The following is a 23,661-nucleotide window of genomic DNA, read 5'->3' as shown; positions in this document are numbered from 1 at the left end:
ACCGACTCCCACTGCCCGACCGACGGCACACAGTGGGGGCCACCGGCCGGATATATAAATCCGGCCGGCCGAGACATCGAGACCAGATCCTATCCCGACCTCCTAATATCGATCTCATCACTACCGACTACCTCTTGGGGCTCAGGCTGAACTCAGTTCCGTCGGGTTGTACCGACACGCTCTACCTGGAGTCGAGGCTGTCCTCGACCCCGCCGGGTTGCACCGGCTCCTGCCTCTACCTGGGGCCAAGGCTGTACTTGGCTCTGTCGGGCTGAACCGACTCAGGCAGTGCTCGACGTGACACTCGAGCCTGCCGGCAATACCTAGCCGCCTAACCTGACACTAGCTTATAAGTGCATGTACAGACCGCGCTGTAGATATTTGCCGCATGATAGATATAAGTCCGATAGCTATAAACGCGATAGTCAATAAGCCGTCTGTAGATATCGCGCCGTAGTCTTAAGCCCGTTAGCTATAAGTCCGCCAGTTCTAATTGCGCTAGTAATAAGCCTGTTAATGATAAGTCCGCTAGAAATAAGCCTGCTAGTCCTAAGAGCCTGCTAGTTATAACCGCGCCGTAATATTAAGCTCGCTTGTAAATAAAACCGCCGTGAAATTAAGCCGCGTCTACTTTGCGCTGCCGCCTTGCGTTTCTCGCCGCCTACCGCTTCGCGCCCGTCGTTTTACATGTCCTCTGCACGTTGCCGTGCGCCTGACACCAGTTTTCTGCCTACCGCACGCTGACCGACATCGCCTGGTCCTGCACGCTGCTTTATGTATATCTGCTTCTAACTAAAATAAACTATCTTTTTTACCTACACTGTGTTCTCGTAAGCTTGAGTGTCCCCTCCTCTCGAATCCGGACACCGACGAACCGATCCGAGCGTCGAGCGAGATGACCGCATTACAAATCAGATACGCAGATATTAATTCGGTTTATTTATTTGAATGATTTAAGCAAGAGAGCATTAGAGACAGAAATACTTTTATGTAAATTCTATAAAACTTTCTACTTGAAAAAAAAAAAAATCTTTTTTGAATTTATAAAATTATTTTGTCATATATTTATTTATTATTGCATGCATTGAATAGAAAATTCAACGCGTATAATAATAACTTTTTTAAATATTAATATTTTGAAACATTATATTTGCATGTTACAGAGCAATGTAGTTTCAATGTCATTAACTCCGTTGCTGCGCATCGGTGTTCGGATTAACTTACACCTCATGGATTGTTTTCATTTATATGTATATTGTAGAGGGTACATTCCTAAGTAGTATACGCTTTGAATTTTGTGGCGCTCTTTTCTGGTTCCAAAGATGCGATTTTGAAATTTCACAATTTCAATCTTTTTTTCAGGTATTATAAAGTAAGAAATTAGAAAAAGTGAAGTTTGTGTACACTGTATTTATTGTAGAGCAAACGAAAAAGTGTTTGTTTACGGTTATGGATATTTTGTCAATAATATGTTTTATCTATTTTTCGCAGTTTGTTAATAGCTTTTAACATGAATTTCTGAGTCATGTCTTCAAAAATATTATTTATTGAATGCGTGGGTGCAGGAGGGGCTCCATCCCTTCAGCAAATCAACCGTTTATTGTTTACGACCAGTTCTTGCAAAATCCTTTATTCCTTCAATATCCTGATTTTATCCTGCGATCCTATATAACCCGCTCAACACCCTCGGCTACCCTTATACCTGGCACACTTTCGAAGGCACATTATTTGGCAAGTTGGCGCGAAACAGTTTGCAAAAATGTGGTAAGATTTTCATCAGGTTCCAAATGCAAAAGCCGGCAAGTGTGATCCCATAAATCCTTGGCTATTCGATCATCTCTCGCCCTCCATTGCGGTCTGGTCACACGACATTCTCTATTAAAAATAAAATATGATAACAACAATATATATAAATTTAATAAATTTATTAAAAATAGATTTTAAGAAAGAAAATAAATCATAGAAAAAAGAAATTTATCACGTTTGTGTATTGTTATAATTAACAAAAAAGATTTCATGCCGTAGCTTGTTCTTACGCATAATAAAGACCGGTTTCATTAGCTACTTTTTCATCAACCGCACAATGTATCGTTGTTTGCGCTCCTTGTACCGGATTTTTGATGAATGGCCGCATAATATTCCGGTAGAAAAACCTTGCGCCCGGAATTATGGTTTTACTATAGTGTCGGCCTAATTCGGTTCTTATTACACCGGGATGCAAGGAGTACACGTTTATTCCGCTAATTCCCGCCTCTATAAATTAAATTTATATTTTTAAAGAGAAATATATATATATGCAATTTTTCTATAAGAAGAATATGTCATCTTATAATATTACAGATCTCATAATATTACAGATAAAATAACTTTATCATATCAAAAAGAGATATTAATTTTTAAATAATTTATTGTTTGGCTATTTATTTTTAATAAATAAATAATTAATCGCTATTAATTATTTATAAATTCATCGCTATTAAAAAATTAATCGCTATCTCAATTCTTTTACAACATACGTATATATATATATATATATTTCATTTTTTTACCTTTCAATCGACGTGCTAATTCCTTAGTAAATAATATGTTTGCCAATTTGCTTTGAGTATACGCCTTCAATGGACTATACGATTTGTCCAGATTCATATCATTGAAATGTATATCACCAACTGTAATGATAATATAACAAATATTACTCAAATATTATATTATCTTTGATATATATTATTAATATACATATATAATATTAACCAAAATAAAAAAATAAATCTTAAAAAAAAAGATGAGAGCCATGAAAGATATCCAATTTTAGTAATATAATAATTTTTCTTTTATTTTTTACATCTTGTTTCTCTCTGTTTTGCTTTTACGTACAAATATGAGCAAGCGATGATACGTTAACTATTCTGCAATCAGGAGCAGATGATTGTATTTTCGGCAACAGTAACAGTGTCAGGAGAAAATGTCCAAGATAATTCGATTGCAACTGCAATTCGAATTCATCCTCGGTTTTTTCATGCGGAGACATCATTATACCAGCATTATTTATTAGTAGATGAATAGCTGGTTCATTCGTCAATAACTTTTTAGCGCAATCTTTTATACTCTTTAGGCTGGACAGATCCAATGAATATACTGCGAACTCGCCTAATTTATTTTTGTATTGTTCGTTATCTGTACTGAATATTAATGGATTACATTAATACATTATTATGGATTGTACACGTTTATAGATTATTGTACATACTTATTGACTCAAACACTTTTTCTGCTTTTTCGTAAAGAAAAAATGTGTTATTTTTGTTTAAATATATTTATAGTTAAAAATATCAGAAATTATTTAATATAAAGAACTTTTTTATTTATTAATATAAACTATTTGCGCCATGTCACAAAATAAGGGCTAATAGAACTTTAAATATTTATATAGTCGGTTATCATTTTCTGAAAGATAGTTTAAAAAAAATGTACATTTATTTAATCTGTGATTGTAATATAATGCTACAATAAATATAACTAATAACAAATATTCCAAATTAATTTGTTTAAACTTTGTAGCATACTTTATTGCTTCTTACTATGTTGTGTGAAAAATTCAAAGACAAACAGTAAATATAATTATTATTAATACAATATATAAATCATTGAATGTGTAATCAAAAATGTTTTAAACTTAAAATTAAAAATAATGTTGAAGACAAGTAATGTGGAAGCAAGCATATCAAAATTTTCAATGAAATTTTTATCAATGATAAAACGTACAATTTTTATGGATAACATTAAAAATATGTTAACACAATTAATATTGGACAAATAAATATTTAGATAAACTTGAGAGAAGAAACATTTTTCACATTTTTAGAAATAATTATAAAAAAAGTTTTATATTTATTTAGATCTGTTAACAACAAGATTTTTGTTTAATTTTTAATAATTTTTATTTTAGTTTAAATCATAAAAATACATCAATACTTTTTATACTTTTATTTTATTTTATGATATCATTAAAGATATAAAAATATAACAGACTCAATAACTATGTACATATACATATGCATATATATATATATATATATGTATATATATATATATATATATATATATATATATATATATATATACATATATACACATACATACATATATATATATATATATATATTTATATAATATGTATGTATATTGTACACACATACAAATATATAATTCATATTTTTAATAAAATTAGTCAAAACTTTTGCTATTGATTTATTCAAGAGAGAGAAGGAAGAAAGAAAGATAGATAGTAAGAGAGAACAATAAATATAACGCGAGGGGAACACGCGAATTATTAAAATATTAGAGATTACAGAAATACTATATAAAGATTAGAAAGATATTAAAGATTAGAGAGTTTTCTTCAAACAATGTACGTAAAATAAATTATATAAATTATATAAAAGGATTAATTGGGGACTTGGTTAGAGGGCGTGTGAGCGAGTGAATGCGTATTGGGTATGTGAGATAGTTTTAGTTGTATTTAAGTGTAAAGCGAGTAAGTAGGAGCGTGTAAGTTAAGTAGGATAGGAAAGCGGAAGGAAAAGAAGGGTAGCGAAGGAAGGGAAGTGTAGCAGTACAAGAGAAAGGAAGATCTTTGGAGGTAAAGAGTAGCGACGAAGTTTTGGGGTTAGGATGGCAAAGAGAACGGGCAACATGGAGAGTGCCGGTAAGGAAGGAATGAATAGGAACGGGAAATTATTACCAGAGGTAGGTAAAACAAAAAGGAGAGTTACGTTTAGGGAAGAAAAGGAGGAAGGTAATATAGAGATAGAATTAAGAAAATTAAAAGAATGGGTAAAAGAGGAAATTAAGGGAATAAAGGAGAGTATAAAGGAGAGTTTAAAGGAAGGTATAAGAAATATGGAGAGGAAAGAGAAAGTCTGGGAGGTTAGATTGAGCAATATCGAAGAAGGAATAGGAAGAATGGAAAGAGATGTGGAAGATCTAAAGCGGGAATACAATATTGCAGGTGAAGAGGGGGAGGTATCAGATAGTTATTAGGAGAAAGTAGGGAAAGTAGAAGTAGGAGAAGCAGTTTCAGAGGTTCGGGGAGCTCAGCAATAAGTGAAGATAGGTTGAATAATAAGGAAATAGAAAGGTTGAGAAGAATGGTGACAGAGAAAGAAAGGGAAGATAGGAGGAATAATATAGTAATAAAAGGGATAGATGTAAAGGAATTAGATAAAGATAGGAGGGAATTGGCGAAAGATTTCCTGAAGAGCAGACTGGGAGTAGCGTGTGGAATAATAAGCGTGAGAATAAGTGGGCCTGTGATAATAGCCAAAATAGATAAAGAGGAGGACAAGAAATGGGTGATGAGAAATAAAAATAGGTTAAAAGGGGGAAAGATTTTTATAGAAAATGATTTAACGTGGGAGGAAAGGAAAAGACAAGAAAGAATAGGTAGATGGGTTAAAGAACAGAGAAACAAAGGGGAGGACGTGAAAGCGGGATATGCTAGAGTTAGGATAAAGGGGGTGTGGAAAATGTGGGAGAATATAGAACGAGATTTGAATAAGGAGGATATGAGGGAAGGAGAAGGTGGGGTGGATGAGAGAGAGAGAAAGGAGATGTAAAGGATAACGAGGATTTCTCATAAGCCAAGGAGTGGAAAGGAATAAAAAGAGTAGTAGGATAGGTAATAGGGACAAAAGGGTCATATTTTGGAATGTCGCAGGAATAGGAAATAAGGGGGTAGATTTCTGGAGATACATTGGGGAGTATGATTTTATTAGTTTAAGTGAGACTTGGATAGATGAGGTGGGTTGGAGTAAGTGGAAAGATAGGCTGCCCAAGACACATGAATGGAGTTGTAAATACGCAGTTAAAGAAAAAAGAAAGGGAAGAGCGAAAGGAGGTTTTATAATAAAAGAAGGAAGTGGGGAAATAGAACCGATAGGATAATAGGTAAAGATGAAGAGGATTTTGTGGTTTCAGAAATTGAAGAAGGTAAGGATACACTATATATTATCTCTGTGTATAATAAGGAGAATTGGAAGATTTTAGAGGAGAAAATAGAGAAATGGATGGGGGGAAAGGAAAATGGGCAAATAATAGTGGGAGGCGATTTTAATATTAGAATAGGAGAATTAGGAGGAGGAGAAGAAGAGGAAAGAGGAATAGAGAGGAAAAGTCAGGATAGAACGATAGGGAATGGAGGAAGGAATTTGATAGAATATATTAAAGAAAAGGGATGGTATGTGCTGAATGGGTCAACGAAAGGAGATTGGGAAGGGGAATATACGTATGTAGGTGCGAGGGGCAATACAGTGATTGATTACGTGTTGAGTAGCGAAAGAGTGTACAAGAGAGTAGTAGATTTCAGGGTAGGCGACAAAGTGGACTCTGATCACATGCCGGTTATAGTAACGCTGGAAGATGAAGACAGAAGAGGAAGAAGAAGGGAAGAAGAAGAGGAGGACAAGAAGGAAGGAGAGGAGAAATGGAGGATTTGTTGGGATGAAGAATCCATACAATGGTATAAAGAAAACTTGGAGATGACACCATGGGAAGCAGACAGGCAGGATACAATTGAGGAAAAATGGGATAGACTTAAATGTATGATACATGAGGCTATGATAAAGAAAAAGGTAATAACGAAAAGAAAAGAGTTAGGCCACAAAGACTGGTGGGATAAGCAATGCTCAAGGAAGAAGAGGGAGGTGCAAAGATGTTACAAGAAATGGAGGAAAGGAAGAGTAGCACGAGAGAAATATCTGGAAGAAAAGAAGAAGCTGAGAGAGAGCTGGCAGAAAAGAAGCAAAGGGAGAACAGAGAAAGGGAAGAGAAGGAGTTGAGGAATTTAAAGAATACAACGTAAGTTTGGAGTTTTATAAATAGAAGGAGGAAGAAGAAGGAATGGAAAGTAGCAGACATAAGTAAAGAAGCGTGGAGAAAGCATTTCATAAACTTGTTAGAGGGAGAGACAATAGGACAAGAGGATGAGCCCAGAATGTCTAGGGAAACTGAAGAGGAGACAATAAGGAGAAGAGGAGAGCAGACAGAAGGACAGGTGGAGGAAGAGGAAATAAGGGATGCAATAAGGAAATTAAAAAAGAGGAAGGCAGTAGGCGTAGACGGGATACCTATGGAGGCTTGGAAATTTGGTGGTGACGTAGTGAGGAAAGGCTTGGTGGAACTTATGAGGCAGATTTGGGAGGAGGGGTACATACCTAAGGACTGGAGAATGTCGATAATAGTTCCATTATACAAAAGGGGAGATGCAAACATAGTAGGCAATTATAGAGGTATATCCTTGCTGCGCGCGGCATATAAGATCTACGCTGAGAGTTTGAGAAACAGACTGGAGGAGGAAACAGAAAGGTTGGGTTTGTTACCGGAGAGTCAAGCAGGTTTCAGAAAAGGAAGAGCAACGATAGATAATGTGTTTGTGTTGAACCACATAGTTCAGAGGGAAAAGATGAAAGAAAGTAAGGAAAGAAGAATCTATGCCTTGTTCGTGGACTTAAAAGCAGCCTTCGATAATGTGGAGAGAGAACAGTTATGGAATGTACTAAAAGGAAAAGGGGTAGCGGCGGACCTTGTCTGGAGGATGGAAAGGATATATGAGGAAACAAAGGTGGCAGTAAGAGTAAAGGAAGAGATCACAGCGAAGTTTAGAACAACGAAGGGAGTACGTCAGGGATGTGTGATGAGTCCACTTCTGTTTAATCTGTATATAGCGGATATAGGTAAGGAGCTGGAAATGCGGAACGTAGGGGGTGTACGTATAGGTAATAAGAGATTATGGTCGTTAGAGTATGCGGATGATATGGTGTTTTTGACAAAGAATAGGGAGGCATTATTAGATATGATGCAGACAGTGAAGAGGTTTTTAAATAAAAGGAATTTGATTTTATGTACAGAGAAGACGAAAGTGTTAATTTTCAATAGAGGAAACAGAGAAAGGAAGGAAAGTTGGAAATGGAGAGGAAAAGAAATAGAAGAGATAAATGTTTTCAAATATTTAGGCTTCGTGTTTAACAATAAAGGTAATTATAAGGATCATATAAGGGATATAAGTAATAAGGGAAGGTTAGCAGCTAATAAAACATGGGGGTTGGGAGAGCGGATATGTAGGGACGATTTTACCAGAAGGTGGGGGTTGTTTAGGTATTTGGTACATAGCGTAATGTCCTACGGGGTGGAAATATGGGGATGGGAAGAGAAGAAAGAATTAGAGAAAATAATGCTGGACTATGTAAGATGGATTTTCAGGTTAGATTTTTGTACACCAAGGTACCTAATGACAAGAGAATTAAGACTGAATAAACTAAGAATTGAATGGGGATTGAGGGCAGTTAAATATGAGGAAAAGATAGGAGAGATGGATGAAAATAGATGGATAAAAAGGTGCTGGATTGAAAAAGAAAAGAATGGATGGAAAGATATGTATAGTAGGGAGAGGGAGAAATATTATAATAGGAATGGATGGGGTATAGAAGCACTAGAAGACCTAAGACAGAGGGGGATCGATTTAAGAAAGGAACTAGGAGAGAGAGATTGGGTGGTGCAAAGGCAAGCAGAGGAAGGTAAAATTAGAGAGGCCAGATACAACAAGAAATATAAGGAATTGGAAACAGGAGATGAAGGACCAAGTTATCTGAGGAAAAATAGTGTAGACGAAGGCAACATAGGAGATAAGGGCATTGTTAAAGGTAAGGTGCGGAAATATGGAAGAGGGGAATAAATATTGGTTGGAGGAAGAGGAGACATTGTGTGTATTTTGCGGCAATGGGAAAGATTGTATGAGTCACTATGTAAAAGAATGCGAACGGATAAAAGATTGGTTTAAAGACTTAGGGAAAAATTGTAAGGAAATAGAAGATAGTATTTGGAGTGATGAGTTAAATAATAAGAAAGGTAGGATACTGCAGAAATTGTGGTTGGAAAAGGAATTAATAATAAAAAATAGGAAAAGAAAGTAGAGATGTGAAAAGAAAAGGAGATAAGATAAAATAATATGAAATGGAATAAATAAGTCCTAGCTAGTCTTAGAATTGTAAAAGGTATGAATGTGTATGCGTGAGGTATGTGTGGAGAAGGAGAATTTGTAAACCAAGTCCACTTCTTGGCTATATGGCTGAAGTTAAATAAATAATTATATAATTATAAAAGGATTAATTAGACATTTAACGATTCAATCAAGGAGATCAAGATTACGACAGAAGTTGAATAGAAATCAGAGTTATATAACGTATTGCAAACTCTACATAATTACAAATTAAACGAGCGACAAAAAAGGCATTAAAATGCATTGATATACAAAATAGATCATGAAAATAAAATGTACAACAACATAAGCATTACATTGCAATAATAACAATTTAAATATGCTAAATCAACGGACAGTTTATGCGATTTAATATGTAATTACATAAACACACTGCGTTGATCTGATATATTTACATATACATATATCTCATATTGTAACATAAACAATCAGAATATCTGATCAGATCAGCGTACGCGCAAAAAATTTACAAAACAGATTATATAAAAACGTCATTAGCTGATGTTTGCTGCTCGATTCATTTTGCCTTTCAAAGCATTATATATAAATATTGCTAAAGCGAGAATAATTGCGCATTGTCAATCATCATGCATATAAATAAAGTTGGTATTTGCAGATAGTATTTTAGGAAATGTGGAATCTACAATAGAGAAAAATATTTAAAAAACTTTAATAAAATAACGTGTGAAAAAAATAAATAAGTCTGACTTATACAGAGTGAGACATTTATATTGAGACATCTAAATATCTAAAAAATAAAGTAAAATAGAAAGAAATGTTTCGAACAAAAGTTGTTCGGGTCTAAGAAGGTCATAAGATAGTGCCATTAGTTTGAGTGGAGGCGTTGCGGAGATTTCAATGTCAATCTTGTTTTTTTAAATGGAAATACCCCAAATTTTTTTACATAAATCGATTCCTTGCAATAATCTGCATAAAAAGTTATAGAAGTATGATGGTCAAAAGTTTAATAGTGTACGAGATATTTTATACTTTATTTTATTACTTTACTTTGACATAATTTTACATAAACTATGAAATATCTCATAAAATTATTTATTTTGCAATAATGTTACCTTAATATTTTAAGCTCAAAAAATGAGAGACATCAATCGGTGTAAGGAAAATAAAACAAGATTGCCATTGAAATATCCGAAGCGCCTCCACCCAAGGTCAAACTAATGGCACCATCTTATGACCCCTTAGAACCGAACAACTTTTGACTGAAACATTTCTTTCTATCTTGCTTTATTTTTTAGATAATTAGGTGCCTCAATATAAATGCCCCATTCGGTATATATTGTTATCTCGTTAGATGAATTGCATTTTACATTTTCTATTTAAAGTGATATCTAAAATGATATCTGCAAGTATTAACTTTATTTCAATATGCAATGATTTCGATTCTACGCAGTATTCATACGTAACAAATCAGAAAACAAGCAATAACATACGTAAACACCTAAAATAAGATGCTTTATAAGCGCTTAAAAGATGGAAATTTGAAAAATGCCAGTGTTTTATAAAAATATAAATATAAATACTAATCCGTAAAATTGATCAGAAAACAACGATCAAAGTATATTTTCAAATATACAATTTCACAAATGGTAACAAGTTTTTCACTCTTTTTTTTAAAGTAAATTTGAGTCAAACAATATTATAAGCGATTATATATTATAATTTATTTTAAAATTAAATTATATTCTACACAGTAAATATTTATTTTAACTCACAAATTATTTATTAATTTTATATTTTAAAAGGCTAAAAGTGCTTTGTATGTGTACGCAATGTCAAGCTTATAATTAGATATAGCCCTATTTATATGCGTACCTCGGCAATGGATTGTTCTTTATATCTTCAACTGCATTATTTGCTTTTTCCACATTCCGGCAGGCCAAAATCACTCTTGCGCCTAAATGCAAACATTGTATTTATATATGATTATATTTATTTATATTCTGCATTATTTGTGTCTTATTAAAATGACAATAAATAATTAAGTCTGCAATAATAATTCATGTATCATACAGACAAAATTCATTAAATTATTTCATTTTATCTTTAAATGTTAAAATTTTTTCTGGATTTTAAACATTTTTACATACAAAATTATTAATTTTCTGCTAGAAAAATATAAATAAAAAAGAACACAAGTTTAAAGAGAAATTGCACGGATGAGTATCTCAAAAATTAATAAATCTAATTAATTTTGAGGTTCATGAATTTGATATTGTACACAAAGCACTTTTAGTCTTTTAAAATAAAAATTAATAATTGATTTGTAAGTTAAAGTAAAGAGATTTGCCATGTAGAATTAAAATTTTTATTTTTATAAATTTTTGTGTACAATCACAATCCCTATAAAATTTTTGTGATATAGTCACTAAAGAAATTAATTCGATATAAGATAATATTACGATTTTAAAATTAAATTATATTCTACAGAATAAATTTACTTTACTTTAACTCACAAATTATTTATTAATTTAATATTTTAAAAGGCTAAAAATGCTTTGAATGTGTACGCAACATCAAATTCATAAATCTCGAAATATATTAAATTTATTAACTCTTGACATATTTGATCCGTGCAGTTGTTCCTTGAATCGCTAGTAGAAGAAAAAATAGTATTTTTTTGCAGTAGGATGTTGAACATAACAATATATTTAAAAAATATAATTAATCGTGAAGAATTGTAGACTTCATATATATGATTTTATTCGCATATATAAATACTGTTTTATATATTTATTACTTTTACTTAAATAAAATAATGTGAATAATACCTTATTAAATCCGGAATATTAATTATAAATCAATACTCAAAATGCATTAATGTTCGTTAGAAGCGTTAGTTATTATATTTTATTTTAATGTATTGTGTATATGAATAGACAATTTAACCAAAAAATGTAGTGCTGAAGTTAAAGTAACATATTTATTAGCAATAAAACATGAATTACTTTTCTCGAGACTTTTAAGTGTTGTCCAAATAACTTTATTCTATATTTACAACTCATTTTTATGCGAGAAATCATAGTTATATAATGACTACATATATTCTACATTTGTAATGAAAAATAGAAATCGATATTTACCTCTTCTGTAAAAATCTCTGGCGGTTTCTTTGCCAATTCCGGTATTTGCACCTGTTATTACTGCAACTTTATTATCAAGATGCACTTTACTAGTGCAAGATTTATGGTAAGTCCACATCTGTAATTGTTTATTCTATGATTTCACTATGCGTTCTATCTATCTTACCTTAGAAGCCGATTAAATATCACTTTCACTAATACTAGATTCAAGATGTGAATTCAACATGCTAAATTGTGAAAGAGATTGTATATGTATCCCCTTTATCACGATTTGTGTGTGGCTTATTACGTGTTATATCTTGAATCTGGCATTACACTATAGCAGTGCTGGAATTTATTTACAACTGTCGACCGGATTTCTTGATTCACGCCTACTGCTCCCCTCTTAGGACGGCCATATTGAAACGTAAGCTACGCTGAAAATTCCATACGATTGAAATTATAAAGTTTTAAGTCTTAATGCTTAAGTTTTTCTACGTGCCACGATCTTTACTGCTCGGGTCTTAGTTAGCAACGAAGCGCCGGACGCTCCTAACTAAGGAGCGCGTCACTTAGTCTCAGGAACATGCGTATCAATGTAATAGTGCAATACTCTAGTAACTAAACGCAGTGCTCGGATTTAGTTGCACATTTCGACCCGATTCCGTGGCTCACGCCTATTGCCCTCCACTCACCGCTCGTACATTAGCGACGAGTCGCTAGATACGCGTAACTAAGGAGCGCGACGCTTCGTCTCAGGAGCGTTCGTATGTAAGAATGCCCAAATATAATAAATAAGACAATATTTTTTTAAATGCACCGCGAAAATTATCAAAATTTTAAAAGTTTTTCTTCAATATTTTATATTTCATTGATATAAAATATTAAAGAAAAACTTTTAATTATAGAGAAGTATTGTCTTATTATTATATTTGGGCATTCTTATATACGGACGCTCCTGAGACAAAGCGTCGCGCTCCTTAATTACGCGTATCTGGCGACTCGTCGCTAACGCACGAGCGGTGATTAGGGGGGCAATAGGTGTGAGCCACGGAATCGAGCCGAAATGTGCAACTAAATCCGCGCACTGCTCTAGTAGCAAAAATTCTCATTAAAATTTTCTATTTAATGTTTTATTTTGTATTAATAATAGAATAATAATTATTTTTATTATTAACACAAAGTTAAACATCAAATTTTAATGAGAACTTTTGCTACTCGAGTATTGCGCTATTACATTTGTGATACGCACGTTCCTGAAACTAACAAGGAAACCTATCCAAGTGTTACTCTCCAATTTTTTTCAAATTTGGCACAAATGTAGAACTACCAAAAATATTTGACCCGTATTTTTTTATTTATACCCATAAGCGGTTTTACGTATAGTTAATACTCCTTCAATATTTAATTCTTTACCATTATAAGTACAACAAAAATGCATAAGAAATGTATAAAATAATTAAAATAACCCTATTTTGTATAAGAGTTTTTTTATAGCAAAAGACGTTTCTTTAACTTTTTTTAAAAAAGATAATTTTTTTTAGCAGTTATATCATTTCTTTTTTTTTTAATGTGTCATATACATGTTTTGCTACTATACATATATTTACAAGCAATCAAATAAAATTAATATATCTATTATATTTCTAAATTATAAAAAGCAACCCTTTTATTTCTTTGATTTCTATTGAACAATATTTATTTGTACATTCTTTTTTTAAATAAAATTATTATCATTAAAATTAAAATATATTATTATATGCTTGTGCTATGCTGTAAATTGTTTGATTAATCCGTCTTGTATTTTGATTATATATCAAAAACGAAAGATGTAAAAAGAAATCCAGTGTATTCAAATGCATTTGTCAAAGAATTGTCATCATATAGTTATTTGTCATGCATCATATGCAATTATAGGTAAAAGTAACATTGGTGAAACACAGTCTGCGATTAAGTCTTATAAATTTCTATTTCTATTTTATTTCTATTTCTATCTATTTTTTTTTTTTAATAATTTAAAAATTTCTATAATAAATTTATAAATACATTTATTTTTCAATGGAACTAGAAAAATGTTTCAAACTGTTTAGATTTTGACAAAGTCTGCGACAATATATCTATTGTAAATCAATCCTTGTATCGATACAAAAAAGAACAAAATAATGAATAATATCAGTTCTAATAATAAATTTCTTCTGTCAAATATATATACCATATAGCATTCCGACAGATAGAAAAATAAACGTAACAAATCTATTATAGTCATTAACAATATTAGAATGCTTCTATCTATTTCAAGCAATGTATTCGCATCGAAATAAGAATTAATTATAATATGTTGATTTGCAATAAACATGATGCTACGGACTTTGTTCTGTAGTTATATGATGCATGACGCATAACTATATGACGACACTCCTTTAACAAATGCATTCAAATATACTAGATTCTTGTTTGCGTATGCCTATATTACTGTTCGCAGTTATCCATACTGGTTTTTGACAGGTATATTTGACGTTAAATTCTCCAAAGTGCAACATTATATAGCGTAGTACTCTTTCATTTATAAAAAAGTAAAGCTGCAGAATTCTTCCTGATACTTCTGGATAGTTGAATCTATAAAATACACACACGCACACATATCTTATAATGAACATATTATACAATACACACATCTCTTTCATATATGTATTGCGATGTTTTGTTCTGTTTTTACACGTAGCATAAATTACTTTTGTAATGTTTTAGTTTTCTCTAGTATAAATGAGATATACCTGATCCAACTACCCACAAATATTACAAATAATTTTGCATCTTTACTTTTTTATAAATAAAAGCATACGAACACTGCGCAGTAATATCACGAAGCGCCGTTAGCGTAATAATGCGTAATCTTTCGTCAAAGACGCCAACTGTACAAGAATACATTGCTATTATTACATGTGTGTTGTGTACGCGTATATATACATGTAGCATAATACCACTATATTCTATGCATGTGTTGTATATATATATAACGGTAAAAGGGACGACGACGACGATGAGGATGATGGTGACATTTCTTACATGAAAATTTCCACATTTCGACTTTGCTTTGTAACATATCTCTGCTTTATAGAACATGCAGAGCGAAAATGAAGATACTTTTCTTATATAAATCGAATCCAAGCTATTAATTAAGCCTATCAAGAATTCGATCGGTTCAGCCGTTATTCGGATTTGGTAATCTAAGGTACTCTCAACTATCCGACTCGCGTATAAATACCCGGGGTGCCTCGCTCTTATTGTTACGCGCGGTCTTTGCTTCGCATGACTTGGCGCGAGATATTACCGTGTCTCTTGATATGGATGAATATGGATGAATGCTCAACCCCTCTCCCCCTCCCCCCTCCCTGCATATGGCATTAAAATAGCACGCTGAAGTCTCTCATTTAATCCCCACTCCACCCAAAACTGTGCGGAGCAACTACGTCGTTCTCTCCATAAATGCAGTATAGTTCTCTACTGCAAATATATTAGAAATATAAAAAATAGAATTAAGATTTAATAAAATTAGAAGTAAAAAATTATTTTTTTTTTTTTATTTATAATCTGTCGTAATGCATAAATAAAAATTAGTTTTTTTAAATGTGACGTGGAAATGTCGCGTGTCAAACGAATGTGCGCTTCCAAAATTTGGACTTAAGAATATAGATATATGTGTATAATGATTTTTTGAATATAATGATTTGATTTGATTTTATTGTAAACCATCGACAATATACGTGTGTGGCGATGGCGTTTGGATTAGTATATCTTCTCCATTAATTCGTACAGATTCTACGCAGGTTTTAGTGAATCTTCCTTTCTGATTATTTTAATTTTAATTTTAACTGCGACAACAAATATTGTGCATGTTAAATTTTAAAATTCTGCATTTTAATTTTTATATATTTATATTCATGTTGGAAATGGATCAAAAAACGGTCCAAAACGTACATTTTTAATCCATCTTTGTTAATAAAATTTAACAATAATAAATTCATGCGACAATACTCGTACTTTGGCTTTTATTTGCCACATAATTGTTTGCTTTAAACCTATTCGCGTTATAAAATATCATGTCATGCTGTTTTTATTTAAGTTCATAAATCATGTCTTGTAGATAATAGAATATTTTGAAAGAGTATTTTACACACTTGGTAAAATATATTCTATATTTATTTTTTAAAAATTTTATATAATATTATTGAAATATTAAAAATAATATCAAACATTTATATTTAATTTTTAACATACTTGTACATTACTCCAACAATAATTTTTAAGCTATAAATTTATATCATTAATTCAGTATTCATATATCACTCAGCAATTTGACGAGAAACGGTTCTCAAAAACTTGGCAAAATCTTTGTCACATTCCAAATGCAGAAGCCGACAGGTTTGGTCCCATAAGTCTTTGGCAATTTGATCATCCTGCGCTCGCCATTGTGGAGTCGCAACTCCGCATTCTCTGCGAAAGATATTATTCAAAATAATATTAAAAATTGAACAGAAAAACATATATAACATATAATGTATATTTCTGAAAAAATTATTATGTACAATATAAATACAAAGAAATATATATGTAAAAACGAAGATTTTTAAAGAGATATCGTTTATATAAATGTAAAAAATATCACAGAACTAAATTTTTTATAATGAGAATACAAAGAATATACATAAACACGCATGTACATGGAACGTGATTCATCTTTTGATAAAATTACATTATATGAGATAATATTCTAGAAATTATTCGATTCTTTTTTTATTATGCTTATTGATTATGCTTTGTAGAAATAATTCTATATAATTTTTTCTTTACTTGTAATAGAGACCAGTCTCGTCAGCTGCTTTTTCATCCACCGAACAATATATCGTCGTTTGTGCACCCTCTTCAGGATTCTTTAAAAATGGTCGCAAAATTAATTGAAAAGCAGTGCTCGCACCTGGAAATATTGTCGTACTAAAATGTCGACTTATTTCTGTCGTTATAATGCCAGGGTGCAAAGAATATACATTTATTCCATAAATGTTTGCTTCTGAAAAAGAAAAAATCCTATTTATTAATTATTTCTGTACACAATAATATCTTTTTAAAAGATTTTTTAAACTTTATCTTGTGTTTATAAATTAACATTTTTGTGGAAAAAAAGAGATTGCTTAACCACATTGAGCATTATTATAAAATTTAACGTCAAAGTGACATGCGCTATATATATTGTATATATAACTGGGCAGTATTTCATCAATATCACTGATTTTATCAAATAATTCAACCAGTGATTAGACGAAGTACTAGCCAAAAAATTACTGAAATACTGTCAATATTTAGTTACTGTATTTTTCCCAATAATTTGCAGTATTAAATTTCCATAAGAGATATTTTTAAACTAACAGATATTTATATGACGCGTTAATGTAATTTTTAACAAGTCTATTTAACGATTAGATAAATAATATTAAATTTTTCGTCTAATAATCGCTATTATTTACCTTTTAGCCGACGAGCGAGTTCCTTGGTGAACAATACATTCGCCAGTTTACTTTGCATATAGGCCTTTATAGGAGTGTATGACTCCTTCAAATTTAAATCATCATGTATAGCACCAACTATAAAACATAACAATAATTCATAACCATCAATGTCATTCATTTCTTTCTATTATTGGATACTGACTTATAATAAAATATGAAAAAACTGAAATATAATAACATTACGATATTTTACGTTATTAAAACATGTTCATCAGCAGTCCGTATCTGTATATGTGTCAAGTTTATATTTATATCAGTTATATTAAAACGTACACAAATGAAGAATCGACGATACATTTAGTATCCTACAACCAGGAGCAGAAGACTGCATTTTTGGCAGCAGTAGAAGCGTCAAAAGAAAGTGGCCGATATAGTTTGTTTGTAGCTGTAACTCGAATCCATCTTCGGTTGTTTCTTGCGGGCACATCATCACGCCGGCGTTATTTATTAGCATATGAATAGCCGATTCATTCATTAACAAGTTTGTTGCGCATTCTTTCACGCTCTTTAGACTAGAGAGATCCAATCGATAAATAACGAGCTCACCTGGATTACCTTGAAATTGCTCCCTGCCTCCTCTGAAAATTATCATATCACTTCGTAAACAGTGATTATCTCATAATTGTCTCTTCAAACGCGATTTCTGCTTCAATTATCAACAGAGAATTGTCAATTATTTTTGTTACATGATAAAGCCGAAAGAACATAATTCACTTTGCATAAATCTATTAGTTATTTGATATCCGATAGGTTTTTCTAACAACTTTAATCTATTTACAATTATTGACAAACATTGATTATATAAATTAATATGTATTTGTTTCATTTAATTAATTTTATTTATTTAATTAGGCAGCAATGCAACGCTTTATAAATTAATTAATGCTAAATATTCTATTGTTAAAAGCAAATGTTTCAACATAATAATTAAATAATATAATGTATACAAATATGTTATTTTTAATAATATGTAATTAATATATAATAATATAATATTATTGATATAAATTACATATTTACAAAATATAAGAATTATCTGAAACATGTTAAACAATTATCTTAATTAAAAATAAATATCAATAATATATATTTTTAATTCTTTCTCTCTCTTTTTTTTAGTTACTTAATAACTGTTATTTTTTAATTATCAATTGCTAATTATGTATATATATTAATGTATATATATTAATGTATATATATACACATATCATTATCTTATTAAACAGAAAGTTATAATTAATTATAAACGTGTTAGATAGAATCTATCCATGTTTTAATAACAATGCATATATTGTATCTTTATTTATTCTTACTTCGAGGGTAGATTTTTTTTAATATCTTCAAGTGCATCGTTGGCTTTTTGTATATTTCGACAGGCCAAAATTACCCTTGCACCTGTAGAAAAATATATTATAGTTTATATATATATACTGGGTGGCCCATTTTAATACATCCAGTCGATATCTGTTACTTATGTATACAGGGTGTCCCATTTTAAAGGACCCACTTAAATATCTCAGAAACACTGAGTTAAATCGAAAAATGTTTCAAACAAAAGTTATGTGGCTTCAAGGGGGCCATAAGATGGTGACAATGATTTGACCTTGGAAAATCATTTGAAGGTCATGTGAAGGACAACTTTAAAATCTTAAATAGAAACCCCCATGTTTTATTTAGTATTCTTGTAGCTGACATCGAGAGCTTTCCAAAACACTATAATAAAGTATTTTTTTATTAAATACTTTTTGAGTTATTTTATATTTTAATCTGACATATTTTGATATAAAAAATTAAATATCTCGTAAAATATTTAGTTTTTGATAATCTTACCGTAATACTTCTATGTACAGAATAATGAGACAAATCAATTAGTATAAAAAAAATTGTTTTTAAGAAAATTATTTGCAATGTATTTTTTTAAACAATTATATGTTTTTTTTGGCACTAATTAATTTGTCTTATTATTCTGTACATAGAAGTATTACGGTAAAATTATCGAAAACTGAATATTTTACGAAATATTTTATTTTTTATATCAAAATATGTCAGATTAAAATATAAAATAACTCGAAAAGTACTTAATAAAAAAATACTTTGTTATAGTGTTTTGGAAAGCTCTCGATGTCAGCTACAAGAATGCTAAATAAAAAATGGGGGTTTCCATTTAAGATTTTAAAGTTGACCTTCACATGACCTTCAAATGATTTTCCAAGGTCAAATCATTGTCACTATCTTATGGCCCCCTTGAAGCCACATAACTTTTGTTTGAAACATTTTTCGATTTAACGCAGTGTTTCTGAGATATTTAAGTGGGTCCTTTAAAATGGGACACCCTGTATACATAAGTAACAGATATGAAATAAGTATGCACAAATATTTTCAATGTTCTAATAATAAGTATTAAACTCCACGCATATAACATTTAATACGCTACCTTTTTAAAATATTATTTTATTGTTACTGATAAAAAAAGCAATAATTTTTAAAAACAAAAATAATAAAAAGTGCGTTTTAAACGATTTTATCACAACATGATATAATCACAACATGAACATCTAATATAATTAGTCTTGCTAGAAAAAGATTGGAAAAAGTACTTAATGAAAAAATACTTTATTATAGTGTTTTGGAAAGCTCTCGATGTCAGCTACAAGAATACTAAATAAAAAATGGGGGTTTCCATTTAAGATTTTAAAGTTGACCTTCACATGACCTTCAAATGATTTTTCAAGGTCAAATAATTGTCATCATCTTATGGCCCCCTTGAAACCAAACAACTTTTGTCTGAAACATTTTTCTCTTCCGGAGTTGGTTTTTGAGATATTCGACTGGATGGATTAAAATGGGCCACCCAGTATATATATATATATATATATATATATATATATATATATATATATATATATATATATATATATATACTAGGTGGCCCAAGTTGTATATATATATATATATATATATATATATATATATATATACATAGAAAGTGTCTATAATAATTGTCATGTAAAATAATTATTTTTTATTGATTTTGGAAAAAAACTGCATTATATATATGATATATATACTTGATTAAGCTCATCAAACAATTAATTTTTTTATATCTTATATTTTCTGAAAGATATTTATTAAAGTAATCTTAAATTTTTTATTAACAAATTTTATTAGCAAAAAAACATGCTCTTATAAAATAATTACATTTTGGAGTACTAGTAATAGTTAATTTCTTATGTTTATAAATACTTATATTTTTGATTTGAAATTATAATAGTCTATCGTCAATAATTTTGAATCAGTTTTACAGAATAGTTATGTAAATATATAATTTAATAAATATTTTCAGCTATTTTTTTGTAGCCAAACATATTGCAAAAAAATCTAAAATAAAACGTATAGTAGACTTTTGTCTCCGAATATATATAACTATATGGACGATGTACGTACATGTATATGTATATCTGCGTATCAAAATTTATATATCTATATATATTAATTATAAATTCTAAGGAACTATGCTAATTTGAAAAGTTATAAGGTGAATCTATAAAAATACCTCTTCTGTAAAGATCTCTAGCTGTTTCCTTGCCGATTCCAGTATTCGCTCCTGTTATAACCGCTGTTTTGCCTACGAGACGAGCTTTACTGGTGCATTGACTTTGAAAGTACCACATTTTTACGATATTTTTCTTATACGGCTTCAGTGTTCTTTATGGCTTCTCGAAAACACAAATATTAACTACGCTTGATCATCTCTTAATAATCCTCTTTAAAGTAACTATTGCTTTAAAGGTTTAAAGTCGTAAACTTTGTTATTTGTCAGTGGAAACGTTCCACGAATGAGATAAGAATAGTATGGCGTCTGAACGAAGACTGAATGATAAAAGAGAAAGATGTGTGACGTAGTGTTAATGGAATTTAGGTCTCATATAATACAGTTGGTATTACTATAGTGTACCTTGTATTTACACGGTAAATTGTCGGGCAACAAAACTGTTGAAGATCTGCTAAAGATGAAAAGTGGAAGAAGAGAATGTAAATTTGACAAAATATTCGTAATTCTTTATTTACTCATAAATTTAAAGCTATTTAAAGGGATCCTAAAGCGACGGGCGAACTCCGACGCGTCCTCATCTAAATGTAACTAAAATTGTCGATAATACCAACATTTTTAATTGCACTATTACCGACATTATTATTTTACATGTATCCAAGTATATCTAAATATATTGTTAAATAATTTTATGAGATATTTCATAGTTTATGTAAAATTATGTCGGAGTAAAGTAATAAAATAAAGTATAAAATATCTCGTATATATATATAAACTGTTAAATTTTTAACCATCATACCCCAATAACTTTTTATGCAGAATATTGCAAGAAATCGATTTATGTAAAAAAATTGGGATATTTCCATTTAAAAAAACAAGATTGACATTGAAATCTTCGAAGCACCTCCACCCAAGGTCAAACTAATGACACCATCTTATGACCCTCTTAGAATAGAACAATTTTGGTCTGAAATATTTCTTTCTATCTTGCTTTATTTTTTAGATATTAGGTGTCTCAATATAAATGCTCCATCCTGTATATATATATATATATATATATATATTACCTTATAATATTAATAAATTAATTCTATTAACTAAATAAAGAAACGTATAGCATAGATAAATATAGTTTTACTGCATATATAAACGGTTTATTGAAACTAAAGCGTTACGGGGAAGATGGTAGGGAGAAGGAATTTTTAATGCAAAAATTGCTAGGTAAGTCGCGATGATATCGATATTCCGAACAAAAAATATAAATTTGTAATTTTGAAACAGCTTGAATCTGACCAGATTTTTTAAAATGTCGTACAGGAATGATCTACAACAATAAGCTGTTTATAGCTGCAAGAATTTTTTAATGAGTTCTACAAAATTTCGTATTGCATTGTAATATATAGGAAAGCTCTGCGATTAGCTAGAATTGTTTCAAATTCCATCGATAGTAAAGAATACACGTTAAATCCAATCTTTTTCTAGCAAGACTAATTATATTAGATGTTCATGTTGTGATTATATCATGTTGTGATAAAATCGTTTAAAACGCACTTTTTATTATTTTTGTTTTTAAAAATTATTGCTTTTTTATCAGTAACAATAAAATAATATTTTAAAAAGGTAGCGTATTAAATGTTATATGCGTGGAGTTTAATACTTATTATTAGAACATTGAAAATATTTGTGCATACTTATTTCATATCTGTTACTTATGTATACAGGGTGTCCCATTTTAAAGGACCCACTTAAATATCTCAGAAACACTGCGTTAAATCGAAAAATGTTTCAAACAAAAATTATGTGGCTTCAAGGGGGCCATAAGATGGTGACAATGATTTGACCTTGGAAAATCATTTGAAGGTCATGTGAAGGTCAACTTTAAAATATTAAATGGAAACCCCCATTTTTTATTTAGTATTCTTGTAGCTGACATCGAGAGCTTTCCAAAACACTATAACAAAGTATTTTTTTATTAAGTATTTTTCGAGTTATTTTATATTTTAATCTGATATATTTTGATATAAAAAATAAAATATTTCGTAAAATATTCAGTTTTCGATAATTTTACCGTAATACTTCTATGTACAGAATAATAAGACAAATTAATTAGTGCCAAAAAAAACAAATAATTGTTTTAAAAAATACATTGTAAATAATTTTCTTAAAAACAATTTTTTTTTATACTAATTGATTTGTCTCATTATTCTGTACATAGAAGTATTACGGTAAGATTATCAAAAACTAAATATTTTACGAGATATTTTATTTTTTATATCAAAATATGTCAGATTAAAATATAAAATAACTCAAAAAGTACTTAATGAAAAACTACTTTATTATAGTGTTTTGGAAAGCTCTCGATGTCAGCTACAAGAATACTAAATAAAAAATGGGAATTTCCGTTTAAGATTTTAA

The 23,661-nt window shown here is 30.4% G+C and overlaps 2 protein-coding genes across 7 annotated transcripts; both read right to left on the bottom strand.

Moving 5' to 3' along the window:
- Positions 1-1,382: 1,382 nt before the first annotated feature.
- On the bottom strand, positions 1,383-12,832 carry LOC138942718 (retinol dehydrogenase 11-like). Of its 6 annotated transcripts, none has more exons than XM_070313171.1 (8): positions 12,635-12,832; positions 12,443-12,569; positions 12,154-12,271; positions 10,886-10,967; positions 2,875-3,179; positions 2,550-2,669; positions 2,037-2,253; positions 1,383-1,875 (listed from the first exon to the last, which is right to left on the bottom strand). In XM_070313171.1, exons 3-8 carry the CDS (start codon positions 12,269-12,271, stop codon positions 1,725-1,727), a joined length of 993 nt encoding a protein of 330 aa, XP_070169272.1. In that variant the 5' UTR covers positions 12,443-12,569; positions 12,635-12,832; the 3' UTR covers positions 1,383-1,724. The 6 variants fall into 6 exon arrangements, with proteins under 6 accessions (XP_070169272.1, XP_070169270.1, XP_070169269.1 ...); XM_070313169.1 differs by having other exon boundaries at positions 12,496-12,569; XM_070313168.1 differs by having other exon boundaries at positions 12,443-12,832.
- Positions 12,833-16,159: 3,327 nt separating this feature from the next.
- Positions 16,160-21,562, bottom strand: LOC138942721 (retinol dehydrogenase 11-like). Its single transcript, XM_070313175.1, has 6 exons — positions 21,250-21,562; positions 19,010-19,091; positions 17,970-18,274; positions 17,655-17,771; positions 16,984-17,200; positions 16,160-16,626 (listed from the first exon to the last, which is right to left on the bottom strand). The coding sequence occupies exons 1-6, from the start codon at positions 21,365-21,367 to the stop codon at positions 16,476-16,478; spliced, it is 990 nt and encodes a 329-aa protein (XP_070169276.1). The 5' UTR covers positions 21,368-21,562; the 3' UTR covers positions 16,160-16,475.
- Between the last annotated feature and the right edge of the window lie 2,099 nt (positions 21,563-23,661).

Source organism: Polyergus mexicanus, unplaced genomic scaffold (genome assembly GCF_030449975.1).
Source record: "Polyergus mexicanus isolate NDT 795.1 unplaced genomic scaffold, iyPolMexi1.0 SCAF_23, whole genome shotgun sequence".
Classification (NCBI taxonomy): domain Eukaryota; kingdom Metazoa; phylum Arthropoda; class Insecta; order Hymenoptera; family Formicidae; genus Polyergus; species Polyergus mexicanus.
This window is presented reverse-complemented; position numbering and strand designations above follow the sequence as displayed.

Excerpts from the sequence above, each read along its gene's own strand:
- LOC138942718 (XM_070313168.1), bottom strand. The coding sequence starts at position 12,271 with ATGTGGACTTACCATAAATCTTGCACTAGTAAAGTGCATCTTGATAAT. Across the intron at positions 3,180-10,885 it reads AAGAACAATCCATTGCCGAG|TACAGATAACGAACAATACA; the intron begins GTACGCATATAA and ends ATTAATATTCAG. Across the intron at positions 1,876-2,036 it reads GAAACCGGTCTTTATTATGC|AGAATGTCGTGTGACCAGAC; the intron begins GTAAGAACAAGC and ends TATTTTTAATAG.
- LOC138942721 (XM_070313175.1), bottom strand. The coding sequence starts at position 21,367 with ATGTGGTACTTTCAAAGTCAATGCACCAGTAAAGCTCGTCTCGTAGGC. Across the intron at positions 19,092-21,249 it reads TAGAGATCTTTACAGAAGAG|GTGCAAGGGTAATTTTGGCC; the intron begins GTATTTTTATAG and ends ATTTTTCTACAG. Across the intron at positions 16,627-16,983 it reads GAGACTGGTCTCTATTACAA|AGAATGCGGAGTTGCGACTC; the intron begins GTAAAGAAAAAA and ends TATCTTTCGCAG.